Genomic DNA, 16,199 nt, shown 5'->3' with positions numbered 1-16,199 from the left:
CCAAACACACACTACAGACAGCCACTTCCCTCAAGGGTCCTGTATTAGCTTCCTCCTTTATCTGGAGAACTCCCTCTCCAAAGTCCCTGTTAACAGCCTCTGTTCACAAACTTTTTTCTGATTGTATCTTTACTTCAATATTTTCTTGATTTAGTTTTTTACTCCATTGTCCCCTTGTGACAATCAGGGTCTAGGTCTCTCCTCACAGGAGAGACTGGGAAGTTTGAACTCCAAAGAATAAGCAGATGAATAAACTAATTATCTACTATGATGTTGTGCTATTAAAAATGCCAAGTAAACTCTCTTATGAAAACTTGTAATGCTCTAAATTTAATGATCATTGAGATGTGTATACAGACTATGCCCATCTTTTACAGACTCGACCTGTATAAAATAATATTTAATTGACTTTAACATTGGCATCCTTAATTTGTTTTATCTCATTTATTAGCTGCCATTGTTGCAAGGGGATGTGGATTGCAACTGCTTTAAACACTAAGGAGATGGGGTCACCACATGGGAGTGTAAAGGATTTTTTATTCAACTAAAACTGGGAGGGGAGGGGAATCTCACTCATACATTCAATCACACTTACAGACCCAGGCAGGATGATAAGGCAAGCAGAAGGCAGTTCATATTCTTTGATCTTCCCAAGTTGACTCCTAAGCTGGTCCGCTGGCCAGGCAATCCGAGCAGAGGGCGTTCTGGGAGGCTCCACTTGATGGTCCACAACCACTGTGTCTCTGTCTCTGTCTCTGTCCCTCTCTCCTTCAAGGATCAGCCACATGCAGCCTCTGAGTCTGGGCCTCTTGGGGCCGTGTGCACTCCCTGTTGCATTGCTGTTTACTCCTGCTGTTTACCTCAGACATTCTTCTGCACTCACTCAGGGAAGGGATGGGGAGTTAACAGACAACACTCGAACAGTTTAGGGAACCAAATAACGTTTATAGGTGAGAAAGAACAACCACCATTTTAACTCTCCCCTTGCTCCTCCTTTGCCTCCAACAGCCATAACATATCTTTTCCACAGATTAAAGTTCAGAAAATTTATATTTCTTTGTTCCATACATCAGCTGCTAAGAAAGGATATTATGAAGACATTTGCGATTCCTTTCCTTATTGGCTAAACGTCAGGACATAATTCAGTGTGTATGTAATGTGAATTTGAGTATCTATAACAGGCCTGGTCAAAATACAACCCCTGGTTCAGATCTGGCCCACCAAGCCACCGGATCCAGCCTGTGGAGGCAGCAGGGACCCCCAGGCAGGCTCTCCTGCTTGCCCCACAGGCCCATGCGCCTTGCAGAAACAAGGCTGCCGGATTTTGTCTCTGTTTTAAAACTAGAAGGGAAGAGGGAAGGTCCAGGAGCCACCTCGCTCCCAGCACAATCCCATTTGCTGGTTTCTGGCCAACAACCAACCAATGGGAGCTGCTTGTTGGAATAACAGGCAGCCAAGAAGAACCACACCCCCTCTCCGTTGCTCTGTTATTCATGAATCACATGGCCAGGGAAGCAGGCAGGCTGGTTGGGAAATGTTTTAAGCTCTGTAAGCAAGCAGGCTGGTTTGCGTGCTGGCTGGTAAGTCCTCTGGCCACAGCCTGCCTCTTGCACCCCTGTCCCTCCCTACTTCCCCACTCAACATACCCAAACCCTCTGTCCCCCTCTTGCACCTATACCTCCTCCCAGATCTGGCACCCCAATCTCCTGTCCCAGATCACAATCCCCTTCTAACCTAATAGAAATGTAGCCGTGTTAGTCTGGTCTAGCTGAAACAAAAACAGGACTATGTAGCACTTTAAAGTCTAACAAGATGGTTTATTAGGTGATGAGCTTTCGTGGGTCCATCTTGTTAGTCTTTAAATAAACCATCTTGTTAGTCTTTAAAGTGCTACGTAGTCCTGTTTTTTGTCCCTTCTGCCCTAGGTCACATCCCAAACCTCTGCACTCCAGTCCCCGCCCTAGGTCACAACCGCCTCCTTCACGCAAAGTCCCTCCCAAACTCCAGTCTCCCTCCTGCACCCAATTCCTTACCCCAAGCTCCCCTCTGCACCTAACCTCCATCCCACACCCCGCATCTCCTTCATTAATATCATGGAAGAGTGCATCCCTTGGCCACTTTCCAAAATCGTGGAGTGGCCCCCCGTCAAAAATTATTGCCCACTCCTACCTTATCAACTTGTATTTGTACATGTGTTTTCATAAAAGCTTGTTTACATTTCTGAATTGTAAATAAAATATATAATTTTAAAAGAATGTTCAGTACCCAGAATTGGCAGTAGGATAGAATTTATCACCAAACAGGATGTTTAAAAATATCTAATGTTGAAACTGCTCCTATTTTACTGCATGAGGAAGAACACTATTTTCTATATTTTAATTTAATTTATCAAAACACATATTCAGTACTTAAGGAATTATTTTTGCAGGAGAAATCATTCTATAATTTATTTTAGAATTGAAAATCACATTTACCAAACAAATCTTATTCCTAAAATATACATATTTTTCTGTAGAGGAAAAAAAAACATGGACAAGATGTCTCTCTCTCTCTCTCATACACATATGTGTCAAACTATTTCTATAAACAATGTCATTCAGAACGGCTTTTTTATTTAATCATATCCCAGACAATGTCTGATTTCTATATTATTTACAAGAATGTTATTGGCTTCAGTAGTTTTCTCAGAACATATCCTATAAAATCAAATAATGCAACTGATTTGCACAACTACATCTTCAAAAGCAACTGCTGTGTATTGTCTCTGTCTCTGAGTATCAATTATCACTTCAGGAAATTCTCTATTGTATGCAGTAGCATCTAATTAGAGTCTATTGCTTAAGAGTACAAAGAGAGGATGCAGAGTGTACTGATGTTCCTATCAACGAAAAAGATTTTATTGATTCTTAAATTGTAAGGGAACTATTTAAGAATACAGCACACATGAAACTCTTATATTGATTCAAAGTAATAGCTAAAACCTCTTTCAACAAGGCATTCCACTTATATCTTGCTGATCCCTTTTAAAAATATTAAATATTTCAGTTCTGCATGTTTAACTATGCTGTAAACAATCACTCCAGACACCTGTGCAATAAGGAGGAGTACTATGAACAATAAATCCATTTTTACTTCAATGCAGTTCCCACAGAAGTCAGTGAAACTTTGTTTGCATGGTTGATTAAAAAAAAATGTCTACTATTAGGGTACGTCTAGATTACATGCCTCTGCCGACAGAGGCATGTAAAATAGTCTACCCGATATAGTCAATTAAGTGGGGATTTAAATATCCCTGGGTTCATTAAAATAAAAATGGCCACCGTGTTGTGCTGGCTCAACTGATTGTCGATACAGCGTGCGAGTCAAGACGCGGATCGGTCGACAATGGGAAGCCTTTGTTGACTGCTCCTGTAAACCACGTTTCACGAGGCATATGGCAGCAGTCAACAAAGGCTTCCCTTGTCGACCGATCCGCGTCTTGTGCTGTGGCCAGAAGACTTACCAGGCAGCACGCAAACCAGCCTGCCTGCTTGCAGAGCTTAAAACATTTCCCAACCAGCCTGCCTGCTTGCTTGGCCATGTGCTTCATGAATAACAGAGCAGCGGAGAGGGGTCGTGGTTCTTCTTGGCTGCCCAATATTCCAACAAGCAGTTCCCATTGGTTGGTTTTTGGCCAGAAACCAGCCAATGGGATTGTGCTGGAAGTGGGGCACCTTCAGGGCCTCATGTTACCCAGTGTCCGGACGCTTGCTTGCTGCCCTGGCTGGCAGCTGCCCTGTTGCGCAGCACAGCCAACCACTGCATGCCACCTTAGGATCAGCAAATTCTTTGGCCGGGCCTGGGTAGAAAGGCTGGCATTGACCTCTCTCATCTGGTAAATTCCCTGGTTTGTGACCAGTCAGGTCCTGGAGGTGCAAGACCAGGAGGGTACAACCTGTATTAACTAATCACAGCATACTGCTTAATCTTGAGTGACCAGGTACTGATGTGCCCTAATGTTTCATTACCATAACCAATAAAATCATCTCTCTTTATTTATATATATATAATGTCCTATGGTACAACAACATGACATGATCATGTCAGCGTCAACAGGCTGGGGGCAGGGGGTAGGCAGAGCTGAAGCGGAAGGAGTCCTGTGGACAACATGGTCCACAGCGGCAGGATGTGGCAAGCTCCCCGCTCACCCTGCTGGTGGCTTCCTTGCTTCTACCCCTCCACCCAGCCCCCTCACTCACCAGCTCAGCCCCCTGCAAGACTGGAGCACCAGCACTGGCTTCCTGCAGCATGGGGGGGAGGGAAGACCAGAGTCTCCACGCAGGATCTAGCTTTCCAGATCTGCACACATGTGTTTCCCTTCCCCCTCCCTCAGCCAAAAGCAACCGGTCCCCCACCCCGTGGTCAGCACCACCCCATGCTGAGCCTGGTCTCCAAACCAAGAGCCAGCCCGGCTCACACAGGCTGCCTCCTTTCTGCCCCCAGGCCAGCTGAGGCTCACACAACTGGGAAGCCAACTGTGGCAGAGGGAGTCAGGGCTGCCTACTCCCAGAGAGAGGGGGTTGGTGAGCATAGGAGCCAACAGAACAGCCCCCTAGTGATTCTTTACCAAACAAAACCTATTAAAACGGCTGATGCATGAAATATACATGATATGAACAGCAGACATGGAGCCTACTCTTACAAATATAGGCATCACCTTTGCATGGTACATAATGCACAAATACCTTGCCGACTTGATTGTTAGGATTTCCGGGACAAACACCGCACATGGCATATAGAAGGCGGGCGGGGGGGATAGACAATTTGCAATGTAACATGTTCCCATCATTGAATCAACTTCAGGAATAGGTAACAAGGAAACGTTCCTCTTTTTAAAGGTAACATTTGGAAAAACAATATTGCAAAAATAAATACTGTAGCAGCATTCAGTTTGCAAACACTTAGTCCGAATAAAAAATGTACTTTACATTTTTAAAATGACAATAGGCATCCCCCAGCGCCAGTGTGTTGGGGGAAGGGCAGTGTGTCATAGGGAGCGGGTTCGCATTCCTCTCCCAGGCGAGTGAGTGGGGAGGGGAAGGTGTCCGTGTCTCTTAGAGGAGAGGGGGGAGATCGGCCCCCGTCAGTGGGCGCGAGGGTCGGGGTCCCGGCCTGTCAGTGCCTGGGGAGGGGGCAGGCGTCTCGGGGGTGGATGCCTGCAGATGGGGGGCGGGGCATGGGGGGTCCCTGGGAGGGCAGGAGTCTCGAAGGGGGCGGTCAGGAGCGTCACGCCCCCCTGTCCTGCCACGGCTCCCGTTATCAGGGCGGCCCGAAGGGGGGCGGGGCTCTCGGCCGCACCTGCCAGGAGCAGCGGGGCTGGGCGGGGAGGCGGCGGCGGCGACGCGGACGTCACTTTCCCCGGCCGCGCGTGGTTACGTGGAGCTGAAGATGGCGGCGCCGGTGGGTCCGCCACGGAGGCTCCTGGCGCTGTAGCGGGGCGGGCCGGTGACGCTCTGTTCTCTGCGCAGGGGCCATGGAGGACGAGGAGCGGCGGAAGAAACTGGAGGCCGGGAAAGCCAAGGTAGGCGCGGGGGCTGTGGCGGCCGGGGGAGGGAGAGGGGCGCGGTGGGGAGTAGGGGCGCTGAGGGGCGGGACGGAGCTGTGGGGGAGGGGAGGGGCCCCTGGGCGAAGCCAGTCTCCCAAGTAGCCTGGAGGGAGCACACCCCGAGGAGCAGGGGTGACTCTTTCACCAGTTTTATTCCCACCTGTATCTAGTGTGTTTCCCTGCTAACGAGCGCGCGGGCAGCCTGGGGGTATTTGCGGGGGCTGGGCTATGTTTGATAGCAGTGGGCTCCAGAGCAGGTTCTCTTTTACTCTCCCTGTGTGATTGGCTTGTGACAGCTGTGAGTGGACAGCGCATGTCTTGCAAGTGCCACAAGTGCCAGCAGTTACACATTGAAAGCCAATGGTATTTCTCCCGAGTGAAACTCTGTACGTGTGTTGGTGTCGTTTGTGAATCTGTATAGCTTCAGTGGTCGGGGTGAAATACTTCTTCAGTTCCCCAAAAAGGTATTTGGGGATGAGGGAAACGAAGTTTACAACATACAGTTAACCTGATGCACAATTTGCTACTTGGGATTTTAAAGCAATGTACAAATTCATGGAAATAACTTTTTTTCATTTTAAGAACATCATGTTGTGTCTAATACTAGAAAATAACATTACAATGCAGTGTGTCTAATGCTTATTTCCCAAATTGTTCCCATAATCAGATGGTGGTGTAGAATGTGCAGGACTCAGGGCAGAGCCTTGGGGATGTGGCGGGAGGTCGTGCAGGAAGGAGTGAGAGAAGGCAATGCAAGAGTGAGGGTTGGGGGTTCAAGAGAGGCTTAGGGCAGGATGGGGCCTCTTATCTTTCACCCTTTCATCACCTCTGGATGCCCATCCCCTTGCCGGGCGGGGGAAGTATCTTTTCTCTGCCTCTCCTTTCTTCTCCCTTTGATTGTTTCCTGTGGCTTTGTTTAGTTCTGTCCTTTCCTTGACTTCACTTGAAGGGTTAATGTAACCTACACCACCTTCTAGTCCTCTATGGGTGAAAACTAAAGGAGCCCTTCTGTAGGTGCTTACTTAAAGACTTGATATCTTACATCCCTTAAACATTCCTCTGAATTTTACATGCTGTAGCTATATAAATAGTTGTAAACTAAGTGCTGAGGTGTGTTAGAGGATTTTTAGTTGCTTTTCTTGTTACTTATGACTGTCTTCAGACATGAAGGTTGCAGTGTAATTGTATAGTAACCTTTTTGCTATATATTTGCTCATCAGCCTTCAGTACTGTAGGTGAATTACACTGTTTAAATGCTCTGAACACACAACTACTTTAAGTGATAAATGTCTAAAGTTTCATAGATGCTTCTGTGAGTGTGAAGTTCTGTAAAACTCTTTATCTTACAATAATGAAACTACCTCTCAGAACTGGCTTACACTGGGCATTTAGGTCGAATTTAGCTGCATAAGGCTGATTTTTTTTTAAACAGTGAGTTCATACTACCAAGCCCATTCCATCAACTTTAAGGGATGCTAAAGTCTATTTTGATACTCCTGCTTTTCATGAGGAATAACGCTAAATTCAACCTTGCACGATCAACTTTACGGTACAGTAGACACAGAGTTGCAAAAATCAATGTTCTTGGCTTCTGGTAGACATCCCACAGTGCCTCACTGTGACCACACTGGCCAGAACTTGTGGCTAGACTGCTTTCCAGGTGAACAGGAGAATCCCCAGGAAACTTTGAATTTATTTCCTGTGTGGACAGCATGGCGAGCACATCTCAGAGCAGGCAGTATACCTGGCCATGACTTCCATGAGTTCTAGTTCCAGGAGCTCCTATTCCCAGGGGCTCAGACGAGCACCAGCATGAAGTGTGAAGGAGATCTTGGACCTCATCAGCATGTAGGAAGAGGAATCTGTTCTCATGAAGCTGTAAACCAGTAAACGAAATGCAGATATATATGTGAGGATCACAAAGTCCAATGAGGAGAAAGTATACACCAGGGATGCCCAGCAGTGTCGTGTGAAAATAAAGGAGTTGAAGCAATCCTACCAAAAAGACAAAGGAGGCAAATGGATAGTCTGGAGCATTGCTGTAAACATGCCACTTCTACAAGCTGTTGCATTTGATCATAAGTCTAGCTTCCCAAGCCAGACTGTGGAATCCTCCCAAGACACTAATCAGGGTGGCATTGTGGAGGAGGAGGGTCAGCAGGCAAGTGGCAATAGCCAAGAACTTTTTATAACCTTGGAGACAATCCCTTCCTCTCATGGTGCCTCAGTTGGGTACTGATCCCAGGAAAGGCACTTCTGGTGAGTTCACAATTTTTTCCTTCCTACAAGTAGATTCATGCAGTTGAGTGTGATGTGTAGGCATAGAGTGCGCCACGCAATGCAAGAGCCTGGAACAGAGCCCGGAACAGCTTGTTAATGTGTCTTGGAGACAGCACAATGGAATCCTCCTTGCAAATCTCCATGAAACTCTCATAGAAGTACTCTTTGATCCTTCTCACAAGGTTTCTGGGGAGGCCTGCCTTATTCAATACTACACGGTGGGCACCTTTACACACCAAGCCAGCAGTAAATTGTCTGGCATTGCCAGCACAAAGAGTGGGGAAATATGTTACTGGAGGAGATGCGAGTGGAGTGTCAGGAAAGGAGAGCATGCAGGGAACTATAACTGAAGCACCAGAAGACTGCTTGTCCTCCCTGACATCTGTAATGGACTGCATCTAGGCTTTCCAAGATGCGTACATGGACAGGCTCTCCTGCCCCATCTCTTCAAGACCAACTTTCCCTCCTTTTCCCTCCCAGTTCTGAAGCCTGCTCCCCCAGGGGCTCTAGGACACGAAGAGGTGAGGGAAATTCAAGGGAAGCCTCACACTCAACCTCCAGGGCATCACAAAGCAAAAGGCTGTCCAGACACAGGGTTCCACCAGGGACTCTTTTTCATTCTTTTCTGTGTTCCCTGAATAAAAGTGTGTAGTTTATGAACAAGTCTCTTCATTGCTTGTATTGCAGGGGCTGTTTTCCTGTAAATACACTGAATGCAGCGGCATCTTGTTGAGAGCAACATGCATGAGTCTTAAAACTGTCCATTCATAAAACTTTTTCAAAGCCTCTCTGATTTGCACTGCCCCCCTCTGTGCTCTCCTTACCGCCCTTGTGTCTGGCTGTTCAAAATCTCTGGCTAGGCATTCTGCTTCAACCCTCACACCAGATAACTTTCCCTCTTGCTCGCACAAATGTTATGGAGACTGCCACCACAAAGGGAATGTTGCATTTGCTGAGATCTAATATAGTCAGACTCCCATACCTTTCCTTTAAATGCCCAAAACCACATTCAACCACCATTCTACACTTGCTCAGCCTGTAATTGAACTGCTCTTTACTGTGGTCTAGGCTGCCCATATATGGCATCATGAGTCACAGGATCAATGGGTAGACTGGGTCACCAAGGATAATTATTGTCATTTGCACTAGGGATGTAATAGTGTAGTCAATTAACTGATAAACACAAGCTTATAGGTTAATGCTATAGACTACACACATTTCGCTCCCCCACCCTGCACCAGTAAATTTTTTAGCAGGCTGGTCTAGCAACCCAGCTCAGTACTGGCTTGCGATGAGCCCAGGATCTACCCCTGCTGCAGCTCTGCATTTGAAGTGTATTGGGAGCTGAGTGGGCGGGCAGCCTGACTCAGTTCTGGCTCACCAGGCAGCAGCACAGAGCGACAGGCAGCCAGCTCCCCTTGTGGACCAGCTTCCGCCTGGCATCCTGTGCTGCTGCCTCTGATACAGAGGTAGCAGTGCAGAGTGGCAGAAGCCTCCCTGGGAGTGGGACCAGAGCACACTGGCTGCCAGCCCAACCCCCGGGAACTATAGAATAGTTGACTAACCGATAAGAATTTCATAAGGTTAATTAACTATTCAATTAACCGATAGTTAACATCCCTAATTTCTACCTCTCTGATTCTAATCTTTCCAACTGGGGAAAAAAATTCCAGCATTCATCTTTCTGAAGAGGAAAGTGTTCCACACCCTGATGCTTCTTGACCCTTTCGATCCTTAGCTGTGAAGGGAGAGATTACTGTATAGGGAGATGACCTCCAGCCACATAACCCATGTGCATCTGGACCCATCTCATACTCAGTGTGGCGTGGTGGGGCAATCTGCACCAGTTCCTCTCCCGGTAACCTTCCTCCCAGAACCTACAACCCAACTAGCTTTGCCCTCTGCATCTGGAGCCCCCTTGCACTCAGATTCTCCCTCCTCCCTGTATCTGTACTCTGTCCCTACACCCAGACTTCCACTGCAATAAGGCCCTCCCTGCCCCCACACCACCTGCTCTAGACTGACTTCCATCCCACTGAACCCCACTAAGCCAGCATTGGGACTCACATCCCACCAAGCCAGAGCCTGGACCCCCTTTCTGTGCTCTCTACACCCACACCCCATTGTTGAGCCCCAGCCACCTTCACCTGGACCTCCCTGCAACATCCCATTGTGTCTGCACCAAGATGTCTTACCCCACAAAACAAGCTCTTGTTTATCTAGCACTCCCTCACACCTAGAAAGCCCCCCAAGTCTCTTGCACCCATATTGTCCTAGATAGAATCCCATCATTCCACATCTGGATTTTCCTACACTAAGCCCCTCCATTCTTCAATCATGTTGGTCTGAGTCTGCCTGCCTGCCTGCATCTAGTGTGCTTGGCAAGGAGAGCAGGGTGTTTCTGGGACACTCCTGGTCCTTGCTATCTGAAGGGCAAGTGCAAAGTTACCATTGTGTCCATTCTGTGGGAAGGGAGGGCACAGAGTGTTCTGCCTCTGTGTAGTCAGTGCTCTGTGCTCCCCACTACCATGCTGCAGCCTCTACATTTTATTTATTAACAAAATTTGCAGAATTTTAAATTTTGTAGTGGAGTAAACGTATCCAAACATGTACAATGATATTGCTTGGTACTGTGGGACCATGTAGTTTTGTGTCTCTACAGATTGGTGATGCACAAGATAAATTTTACTTCAGCTATCTGAACTTACTGTGTTGGGAAATTCTGATTTCTTAGAACAAAGTTACAGGTTGTTCCAGTTCCTTAAAAAAACTGATTTGACAGAAGTGTGGAAAGATTCAATTCCACAATTCATCAGGTAAGTGTTTATCTATAAAAAAGAACTTAGCTTGAAACAAATTGTTTAGAGGTAGACTTTCATAATTAACAAATACTACTTTATTTTTTCTTTAGGGTAACTGAAACTTCCTGCAATTTATTAAGCGTGTGGTGAGTCTTTTTTTTTTTTTTTTTTTTTTTTTTTAAGCTAAATTTTAGGTTTAATTTAAGAGCTGATCTTACTAACATCTTGTTTTGCTTTCAGGTGCAGATTGTTCATTTTGTTTCCGGCTGCTTCCAGTAACTCGAACAAAACATTGATAAGAATTTTTTTGTATAATTCTTCTTAGTAAATGTGCATCTCAAGTCATTTTTTTAACATACAATTTCTCATATAACAAAAGGCATTGCTTATGGTAAACATCGTGTTTTTTCTCTCTCATTTCACACTTCAAAACAAAAAGAAAGAAAAGGCATGGAGATGACAAAGTGGTCAGGTCTTCATAGCTAGGATGAGAAATTTACTATGGGTTACCAATACATTTGACATGTGTGGAGGGGTTTTTCTGAGAAACTAAAAGGGAGACTCCTGATGATGTATTGGAGTAAGGAGGAGGAGGGAGTGCGTAAGTGTGGGTTCAACAGGACAGAAAAGCAAACTGTTCAGAAGGATCATTGACAGGTGACTGGGGCCCAGAAGAGAAGGTGTTTGAGGAAGCATTGGAGGAAAAGAATAAAGGCTGGAAGAGAGACACTTCCTTGAAAGAACCTATTCCTGCTTCCTTTCTTTTGAACATCTAGATAGCTCCTGGGCTCCCTTCTCTTGTGCCACGGAATTGTTTCCTTACTCTGATCCATCAGAATTCCTGTTCTTTGTTCATTCTCTTCTTTCTCAAATGGCGCCTGCCTGTCCATCCTTTCTTGTTCATCCCTAATCTAAATAAGTGGGAAGATATGGAGAATTGAGTTATGGGTTGAGTATAGTGTGTTGATTTATGAATGTGTGTGGGTAAAAATTGATTTTGACCGAGGGGGTGTGAGAACTGCCAATGTGCAATGATTGGCTGCTCCTTTGTGGGGATAATATTTTTAATACATGGGGGGAGGGGGAGAAAGGGTACAGCAGAGCTGAGAGTGGAGAGGAGCAAAGAAGGAAGAGAAGTAATGAAATGAAACTAGCAGCAAAAAGCTAATATTCTTTTAAAAAGGGACAACATGAAAGTTATGCATTTTGGCATTTAGAATTGATTGTGTGTACAGGTTTGACACACGATGTGCAAATATGGTATCTGTCAAGATGAAGTGCCAGCTTCCTGAGATGAGCAGGAAAATGATCCACGAAATTTCTGCCTCAACATCTATGCTATTAAAAAATTAAATTTAAAAAAACCTGGAACTTCTGTGTTAAGCCTTTATGCATTTTTTTTAAATTAAAGCTTTAGTGTTTCCTCCTTAATAAAAAATTGTTTCCATATAATGGTATACAAATGTTTCCAAAATGAAAAACTAACTTTACTTGATACTTCAGCACGCTCTTTCAGGTGGCTTCCACACATTATTTGATGTCCAAGAGAAGTTGCAATTGTACTGAAGTCCTGTAGTTCCACTCACTGGAATCCTCCTTCTCTCTTAATTATTTTCCTTCGCCCTCCTCCCCTATTGCCATCTTACAAGGGATGTAAAATCCCATTTAATTAGTTAACTGGTTAAACATTAAATGGGTTGAGGGGGCATGGGTAGGGTGCTGCTGGCTCCTAACCTGCACAGAAAGGGAGTCTGCAGGCTTGTGCTGGGTGCAAGCGGTGGTGGGTGGAAGGGAAAAGGAATGAGAAGGGGCTTGGAAGTGAGGTCTAGGGCCTAGAGCATCAGCACTTGGAGACCATGATGCAAAAATTATCCTAAACACTCCTACTGTTAGAAAATAATCAGAAGTTTTCATCAATAAGTGTTTTCAGCTGAGTCATAGTTGTGCTGCTGTAGAAGTGGGAGAGTGAGGACTCAGGATTTCAAGGAAACAGAATAAATGAATATTGTCACAAGAGTAAGTAGTTGCTGCAGCATGGGGGAGACTCATGTAATGAGTTGGTCCCATTGTGGCGCAAAGTGAATGAACACTGTTACCTGAAGATTCATAAACCATGTTTTCTAAAAGTTTTCAACTAACAGTTTAGCCTCAAAGGGATAGCCTAGTTCGTCTTTATTTGCAAAAACAACAGGGAGTCCTGTGACACTTCGAAAAACTAACAAATGTATTTGGGCATAAGGTTTATGCAGGTAAAACCCACTTAATCAGATGAATTGAAGTGGAAATTAACAGAGGCAGGGAGTTCTATATAGAATGTTCTAAAAAGCTTATGCCCAAATAAATTCGTTAGTCTTTAATGTTCCCCAGAAATCCTTGTTTAGCATTTTAGAGTATTCTAGTGGGGTAGAGGAATTGGGCAAATGTTTCCTGCTTCTCCTTCATATGATGGGGGGAAAAAATAGTACATGGGTGATCTGATGATGCTTCATCTTTCCTGGAACTGTTTAAGGGCCTGAAATATACACAAACTTACTTGAAAATCTCCAAACAGCTTTCTTTCTTGTAAGACCAAAATTATATATTTCTTCCTCTTCATTTGTTGTTTCAGTAGTTTTCTTAGACCTATGATGATGATCTCCCAGCTGTTAAAAACACATAGCTGGATCTTGAGGTCTACCTAAGATTACAAAAAATAATTACTCTGTAATTTAAACAAAATAAATCAAACCACAGCAGTGGAACAAGAGGCATGAGCTATCTAGCCATAAAAAAATATTTGAAAGAAGTAATGGTGGATCTTCAAAAGGATTTGAGAGAAAATAATTATTACAAAGATGATGTAATTTACAGTTTTGTGTGTACAGCACTTCAAACTGCATCATTTACAGTATTGCTAGCTCAGTTTTATGACTCTTGTGATATTTGTGTTTTCCTTAAAGCCCCAACTGCTAGTCAGGTGATAACTAGGGATATTAAATGTCAATCAGTTAATCGAATAGTCAATGGAAATCACATCGACTAATCAATTAGTTGATAAGGAGGGTACTTGCTAGCCTGCTGTACCTCTCCCTTTGAAATGTACAAGAGCCGTGTGTGATGGCTCTTGTTCGTTTCAAAGAGAGAGGGAGCGGGAACTCATGCCACTGGGAAACGAAGCAGTCGACACTGGTGCGTGTTCTCCTCTGTGCTTTCTGCCTGCAGCTCTTGTACATTTCAAAGGAGAAGAGCAGCATTCGGGACCATGCGAACAGGACTGTTTCAATCCCTGCACGTGTCATTTCTTACTGCCCCCCATGGAGTTGCTGCAGGGGGGTACTGGCTTTTAATCTGACTCTCCCCACCTTCTGCTCCCTCCCCCTTGCTGCCTCTTTCTGGCTGTGTCTAGACTGCACCTCTCTTTCTACAGAGATGTAGATTAGGCACGTCGAAATTGCTAATGAAGCAGGGGTTTAAATATCCTGCATTTCATTAGCATAAACATGGCCACCACTTTTTTTAATGGAGCTTTTTTGAAAAAATGGCAGTCTAGACACGGATCTGTCGAAAATAAACCATTTTTCGACATCCTATAAACTTTGCGGAATACAGGATCTGTAGAAAAATGGCTTATTTTCGACAGATCCGCGTCTAGACTGCCGTTTTTTCGAAAGCGCCATTTCGGGGAGAAAAGCGGAGGTCATGTTTATGCTAATGAAAGCACGGCATATTTAAACCCCTGCTTCATTAGCAATTTCGACATGCCTAATCTACATCTCTGTCTACAGAGGTGTCGACAGAGGTGTAGACTAGACATAGCAACTGAGAGAGGCAGCAAGGGTGGGGGAAGTGACTAGTCGAGTTCCTACATGACTAGCTGATAAGCATTTGCTTATGGTTGGCAATACTGTGCATTGCTTATCGGGTAGTCAACTAGTCGCTTTCTCCTGTTATCACTAGGGATGTATCTCAGTTTTTCTTTTTTTTTTTTTTTTTTTTTTAAGAAAGAGTACATTTCTGTTTTACATGGTTACAAAGAAAATCTTGAAACATTAAACTACTTCCTTTGAAGTCTCAGAAACAAGAGCCAAAAGACTCCCCAAATATTTGTTTTTAAAAAGCTCATGATTTTTCATTGCTTATGGTTGGCAATACTGTGCATGTTAGTCTGAAAATATTTTTAAATCTCTGAAATCTAGTTTGGATTATGAGGAAAATGATTAGACTGTGATGTACAGAAGAACCAGATGCTGTATAAACTAAACTAGTATTTTGTTGGTTTTTTGTGCGGGAGGGTCCAAAGTTACAAACCAGTAAGGAAGACAAAATCTCCTCACTCAACCCTGGCTTAGTTTTTCCATGTGCTGATTATACTGCATCACCTATTCCTGCTAATGATCACTCCTGAGTCTGTCTGTGTGTGACAACAAAGGAAAAGCACATGATTTACGGTTATGATATAGGACCAGGGACTTATTCAGCACTATCAGATTAGACAAAACTCCCATTGATTTTAATAGCTTCAGTTGGAATTTTGTCTAAAGAAGGAATGCAAGATAGGTCCAATGGGTAAATGTTGCTTCTAACTTTTTGCTATACTAACTGCTGTCAGTCTAAAGTAGGGCAGTCTATATCATTTATCAAGACAATGGGATGTGTGTGTGCATGCATTTTAAATGTTTTCACTTTCACATATTTTGTAGTCTGGTTATCACACCCATAAGTCATTATTTTTCTTTTCTCCATATCTTTCTTTATGCAAGTCTAAAGGGACACTTTCATGTCCACTTTTCTTGTTGAATCATTTTAAGTATTTCATATTTTCTGTTTGCCTACTCTTTGAGGTAGATGGCCTGATGTTTTCAGATGACCTGATGTTTTCAAAGAAGTTTCTTAAAAAAATGGGGGAAGAGAGGGGCTGTGCTTCCCTGTTAATAAGGACTCATCTAGTTAACTCTGATTATTATGCTCTCAAACATACCTTCGTCACTCTGTTCTCTGCTTTCCCTTTTTTTTTCTGTTCATACAACTGCATTTTACTTGCTGCCTCTTGAGATTCAACATTCTGCTGCTACTGTTACTGTTGTCTTCGTTCTTTGCATCATCAACAAACAAAATAAATTAATTGTACATGAAGTACTACCAAATTTACAGTGTAAATTTATTGGGCGTAAATAGTCTGTCACAATCTTGCAGGTTACTTGTAACACAGATGAATCAAAAATATTTATGTAGGAATTTGATTTTTTTCAAGTTATAAGTATCCCTTTTAGTTTTAGAGAAGGTGTTCTATTTCCCTGTTGATAGAGGGAATTTAGCCACAAAGTTCAAATCACAATCATTACTTGGATAAATAACTCCTTTGTAATCCAGTCAGACACTAGTTCCATAAAAATGCACTTTAATGATTCTAAGGCAAATGGCCTCCCTTATTAAACAGGCCACATGATGAACTATAGAGTAATAATAGTGCATTCAAACTACTATCAAATAATATTTCACCTTTATCAGACATCTTTACACAAACACTGCTTAAGCTCTTTAGGGTCTGTGGGCTC

At 44.0% G+C, this 16,199-nt stretch overlaps 1 protein-coding gene and 1 long non-coding RNA gene across 8 annotated transcripts in view; both read left to right on the top strand.

The window, feature by feature from the left end:
• Nucleotides 1-5,336: 5,336 nt before the first annotated feature.
• Nucleotides 5,337-16,199, top strand: part of AKAP9 (A-kinase anchoring protein 9) — a 179,971-nt gene continuing 169,108 nt past the window's right edge. For 4 of the 7 annotated variants that reach the window (XM_075922394.1, XM_075922393.1, XM_075922390.1 and 1 more), the window contains exon 1: nt 5,338-5,560. In XM_075922394.1, the coding sequence (XP_075778509.1) occupies nt 5,513-5,560 (48 nt within the window). In that variant the 5' untranslated portion in view covers nt 5,338-5,512. Of the gene's footprint in view, nt 5,561-16,199 lie in introns of all 7 variants that reach the window. The other 3 variants (XM_075922392.1, XM_075922389.1, XM_075922388.1) reach the window with 1 other exon arrangement.
• LOC142827346 (uncharacterized) lies at nt 5,604-14,147 on the top strand. Its single transcript, XR_012902052.1, has 3 exons — nt 5,604-10,680; nt 10,776-10,811; nt 10,906-14,147. It is a non-coding gene; the product is annotated as an uncharacterized LOC142827346 (long non-coding RNA).

Source organism: Pelodiscus sinensis, chromosome 2 (assembly GCF_049634645.1).
Source record: "Pelodiscus sinensis isolate JC-2024 chromosome 2, ASM4963464v1, whole genome shotgun sequence".
In the NCBI taxonomy this organism is placed as follows: domain Eukaryota; kingdom Metazoa; phylum Chordata; order Testudines; family Trionychidae; genus Pelodiscus; species Pelodiscus sinensis.
Note: the sequence above shows the minus strand (reverse complement) of the source record. Positions and strands in the feature narration are given on the sequence as shown.